At 32.9% G+C, this 5,289-nt stretch overlaps 1 protein-coding gene across 1 annotated transcript; it reads left to right on the top strand.

Moving 5' to 3' along the window:
* Window positions 1-269: 269 nt before the first annotated feature.
* Window positions 270-3,660, top strand: LOC149219574 (protein trichome birefringence-like 36). Its single transcript, XM_089386864.1, has 5 exons — window positions 270-697; window positions 1,516-1,687; window positions 1,808-1,983; window positions 3,081-3,239; window positions 3,321-3,660. Exons 1-5 carry the CDS (start codon window positions 270-272, stop codon window positions 3,658-3,660), a joined length of 1,275 nt encoding a protein of 424 aa, XP_089242990.1.
* The last annotated feature ends 1,629 nt before the right edge of the window (window positions 3,661-5,289 follow it).

Genomic DNA, 5,289 nt, shown 5'->3' with positions numbered 1-5,289 from the left:
ATTGTAGATTTCAAAATTCAAAATATTAAATGATAAAATCTAAGTCAAATTATAAGACTTTTATCTTGTTGTCTTAGAATTTTAAACAAACAAATCAGATCAGAAAATAAGAGTAAACAATTTGATTTCGATCTCCGAAATATTTAGAATAAGGATAACTCTTGTTGACTTATTGCTTAATGTCAGTCTTTCCTCCCCAATACCAATCTTTGTCTCGCTATATAACACACCATTTAGGTTTTCCTGGCTGCAACAAGTCACCATTAGCAATGGCCTCTCTCAGCTTTAGGCTTGTACTTAGCACTACTATTACATGCTTGCTCTTCCTTGCGAGCAACAGTATTTTTGCGTCTACTGTTTCTTCAGAAGAAAAAACAAGCAGTAACCATTTCCAACTGCACGCAACCACTGTTTTTGATGGCCATGTAATCGACGATACTCGAGATGGAGAAGTGGCTGCAGAGATGGTGGACAGAGAAGTCGACCTCAATTTCAATCATGCAATGCACCATAGAAGAGTTGCAAGTAACTGCGATCTCTTCTCTGGGGCGTGGGTCCACGATGCCTCATATCCTCTTTATCCCGCTGGACAATGCCCTTACATGATTGAAGGAAGAGTAAACTGTAGGAAGAATGGAAGACCAGATTCTGATTACGAGAAATGGAGATGGCAGCCGAGCCACTGTTCGGTTCCCAGGTACTCAAAAAACAGTACACTCTGCCCCATTTTCATTGTTTTCTTTCTTCTTATATGGTTTGCAAACATGGTTTTGCAGAGTTTGCTAGAGGACCGAGAATGCACAAATATCTATGAAATAGAGAATAGTTCTGTGATAGTGTAAATGTTGGTTTTTAATAGCTGTTATTTAGGGTGGTTAAGTTGAATGATTACTATTTTCTTAGTTAGGTAATATGATGAACTATAATGTCTTATCATTGTAATATTGTATTGGCTGTGAGTTTTCTGAATTCTTAAATGAATGTATTGGCTGTGAGTTTTCTGAATTCTTAAATGAATGAATATACATATAGGCTATCTTGGCACCAGTAATCTCATTCTAGCACTCCCCACCCTTCTCCATTTAGTGACATGATGATTATAATGTCTTATCATTGTAATGTTGTATTGGCTTTCAGTTTTGTGAACTCTTAAATAAATAAGCTGATTTCTTTCTCTCTAACTTTCCCTCTGACAAATAAACAACCTCACTCTAGCCTTCTCTTAGTACCAACAATCCCACCTAAACAACATGATGAACTATAATGTCTTATTATTATAATGTTATATTGGCTTTCAGTCTTATAAACTTCTAAATAAATAAACTGATTTTTTTTTTCCTCTCTAACTAACCAATAAACCACCTCACTATAACTCTCCCTTTATACCAACAACCTCGGTTCAACTTTTTCCTTAACAAACAAACTGATTTCTTTCTTTGAAACAAAAAAGGTGATATTCCTCAAAATATATATATATTTAGATTTAAATTTTAATGTTCGTGTTAATCGATTCAGATTCAACGCCAAAGAAATGCTGTCGCGATTGAGGGGAAAGCGATTAATGTTTGTTGGAGACTCGATAACGCGAAGCCAGTGGGAATCCATGGTCTGCATGCTTCAAGTGGCGATTCCTAGCAATAAGAAAACTCTGGTTTATCAATCATCTCTAATAATATTCAAGGCCCTGGTAAACTTCTGCTGCATCTAGTTGTGTGTTCTATATATATATGTGGGCGCTTGCTTCTTTCTTTGACTCTATGTTGGATTGTGATTTTTTTCTCAACTGCAACCTTTTGTATTTTACAAGGGTTACAACGCCTCTGTGGAGTTTTTGTGGGATCCATTTCTAGTTCAGCAGAGCACTATTGGTGGGAAGAGCATTATACAGTTGGACTCAGTTGGAGAAAATGGGGCTTACTGGAAAGGAGTCGACGTCCTGGTTTTTGAATCCTCACACTGGTGGTTGCATGCCGAAGGAGAATCGTAAGAAATGTTTTAGATATTTTTTCCATGAAGAAGAAAAAGGATAGAGTTTGTGTTGCTTTTAAGGTTTTTTTTGTTCAGTATGAAAAAAAGAAGAATATTCATATTCCAAATGTGTATCTAAATATAATAATGCTACAGCATATATCAGCAGTTCAGAACTGATACGAGTCCATCTGACTCGACGGTCAAACGCACTGCCATCATTTTCAGTTATCATGTCTATATGCATTGTTTTAAACATATTTACATAATATTCAAAATGCAACAAGATATTATGTGTAAAACACTCCAGTGATTTAGAGACATAGACCACAAAAAAATATTCCATCACTAGAAGCAAAAAATGGATCTAGTAAGAAGTGGAATTATCTTGGCAGTGGTAGCACCCCCACATCCATGCAAAGGTCCCCATCTTGATCTCAATATGCATCCCATCCAACTCGTTCAGTAGCCTTTGCTTTGAAAGTCCATCAGCAGCTTGATTGAAATCTCTACCAATATGTTCAATCCTAGAGTCTTTATGAGTATTCCAGAAATATGTGATTTGTTGCAGCCAACCTTGGAGAGTAGGTTGGTATATTTTTGCATGTTCCCTAACATAATCAATGATAATCTTGGAATTTCTGAATATGTAGATTTTAGGAATGTTAAAAAATTTAGAGAACCAGAGTAATCCCATCATGTCATGGCTTCTGCCCTAAATATTATGTTTGTGCCGTTGCCAGCACTCCAGTAAACCCAAAAACCCTGATCTGGTGAATGAAAGATCAAGAACCCACACCCGCATCATCCCCATCTACTTCTTTGTGATGCTCCGTCAAAGAAACTAGTTGGATAATCTATCTTCGGACAAGATAGATTTTTTTTAGTCTTTTTAATTCCCATACCTGTTTGTATTCCAATGAAGTATATTTCTTTAATGGACTCCAGCACCTATGCAGCACTTTCTCTGATAAAAGATGTATATCTATATAAGTTTTAGTAATCAAATGATTATGCCTGGATGAGTCCCCATACCACAAATAAAAAGATCTCTTTCACTAATAAAAATATTTCTTTCACTAATTTAGTGAAATAATCATTCGGTTTGACAGATGGGAGGCTATTATGAAAGGCAATCGGCTTTACAGGAACATGGATCCATTGTTAGCTTACAGGAAGGGGTTGACAACATGGGCAAACTGGATATCTGCAAACCTTGATCCAAAAAGATCTCTGGTCTTCTACAGAACCACGTCCCCTGCACATGAGAGGTAACTGGTTACACAAATACAGCACAGTATCTTGCTAGTTTTTCAGAATGATATATAATCAGTTATGAAAATATATTGCAGTTCAAGTGAATGGAATGAGAGAAATGGGCATCGATGTTACAACCAGACGGAACCGGTGCAAATAGTAGGATACAAACCTCCAGTGCCTCCTCAGGTGACCATAGTAAAGCAAGTTCTACAGAAGACAAAGTTTCCTGTTACATTGCTGGACATTACAGGATTGACAGGGTTTCGCAAGGATGGTCACCCTTCAGTTTACAGCCCTGACTACAATTCTGACCAGAGGAAGAATCCAGATGAGTTTGGAGATTGTAGCCATTGGTGTTTACCAGGCGTACCTGACACATGGAACGAATTGTTGTACTACTCCTTGCTTTTCAAGGGTTTCGGTAGTGGATAGCTTTTTGCGCTGATTGCAAAAAGTTCAATACTAACATATGCATGAGTCCCTGTTTTTGGGCTCGTCGACAGAATAATCTACCACGGTGAATTTTGTAACCAGTGGAGCCATTCTCTGTTTTGTTAATTGAGTGGAAGTTGTTTTATAAGTTCTTGTTTTCCCCCATTTGTTGTTTAAGGCGATGTTGTTTTGCAAGGAACATGCTTCATTCCAAGCCACTGGTTAATGGGTAGGCCGGACAAAGTTTGGAGATCATGAAATTACGGTTAGTGTCAAATATTTTAGTGAACTTTGAATTAAATACAATATTGTAGAGATATAATAGAATGAGTGCATTAGGAACATAAATAAAATTATTACAAAAATGCGCAGGAATGCACATCTTTTAAAATTATATTACTAATATAAATATAACTAATGTATAAAGAGATTTGAGTTTTTTTATTTATATGTTTTCATTACATTCTTTTCAATTAATGTAATAAATTTTCTCGAATCTTAAGTAAAAAAATATTCAAAATTTATAAATAATAAGGAAATAAAATGAAATAAAATTGAATATTAAAATTATGTAAATAAATGGTGAGGTATAATTTAATTAAAAAATAAATTAACCCTGTACGTATAGAATATTGAATTTTTATGTAATAAGTAATAAAATTTAATTAATAATATATGACTATAAAATTTTAGATGAAAAAAACATTTTTATGTAATAAGTAATGAAATTTAATTAATAATATATGATTATAAAAATTTAGATGAAAAAAAAACACTATATAGATTAAATTAAAATGTAAAATAAAACATGAAATAATAAAATCATAGAATTGTCTTTCAGATTAAGTTGAAAGACAATTCTATACATCATAAATCATAAAAGTCTGAAATCTAATAATAATAAAATCATGTAATATTTAATTTATTATTTTTAAATAAAAATTTAATTATAAAATTTTATTCTATTTATAAATAATTTATTTAATAAATAGATGAAAATTTTATGACAGATTTTATTATTATTATTTTTAAATATTTTATCCATATATATTTTTAAATAGATAATTATAAATTTCATCGCATAAAACAATAAAAACATGTTAAAAGTTGATTTAGTTGTTTTTTTAATTTTTTTAAGAAATTAAGAAATTATATTAGTATTGTTATTATTATTATGCATTAATTTCATGAATGTTTGGGTTATCTTGGACTACCAACATAAGAAAAAAAAGATTTTTTTGGGATTTGGAGAAATAACAAATAGTAAGGTGGTAGACATAGTCATTTAGAAAAGCCTCTAATAATGAATAGTCTAAACATAAAAATTATATATGAAATTAGGGATTTTATGGTTATAATTTGCTACGTGGTAATCAAAACACTTTTGTGATAGCCTCGGGTTAAATTATTCCCCTTTATTAAATAATTGTAATGGTGTGAACTTTGAGAGATGGACACCCTTTAGTGACCTGCCAACATAAACATTCTCAGAAATTTGCCAACACAAAATCTTAGTTACCTATCACAAGAATTTCCCTCAGAGCTAATGAGTCGTGTTGGACATTGTGAAATGATTTTTGGGTCTAAGTAGCGAAATTATTACTCAGATATACCATGCAGTTTATGAGA

This window comes from Pinus tabuliformis, chromosome Q (assembly GCF_031772625.1).
Source record: "Pinus tabuliformis cultivar Carrire ecotype Pingquan chromosome Q, CPIR1, whole genome shotgun sequence".
In the NCBI taxonomy this organism is placed as follows: Eukaryota; Viridiplantae; Streptophyta; class Pinopsida; order Pinales; family Pinaceae; genus Pinus; species Pinus tabuliformis.
This window is presented reverse-complemented; position numbering and strand designations above follow the sequence as displayed.

Bases quoted from the DNA above. Each gene is read 5' to 3' on its own strand.
- LOC149219574 (XM_089386864.1), top strand. From the start codon at position 270: ATGGCCTCTCTCAGCTTTAGGCTTGTACTTAGCACTACTATTACATGC. The intron at 1,688-1,807 runs GTAAACTTCTGC...GTATTTTACAAG, and splicing joins TAATAATATTCAAGGCCCTG to GGTTACAACGCCTCTGTGGA. The intron at 1,984-3,080 runs GTAAGAAATGTT...TCGGTTTGACAG, and splicing joins TTGCATGCCGAAGGAGAATC to ATGGGAGGCTATTATGAAAG.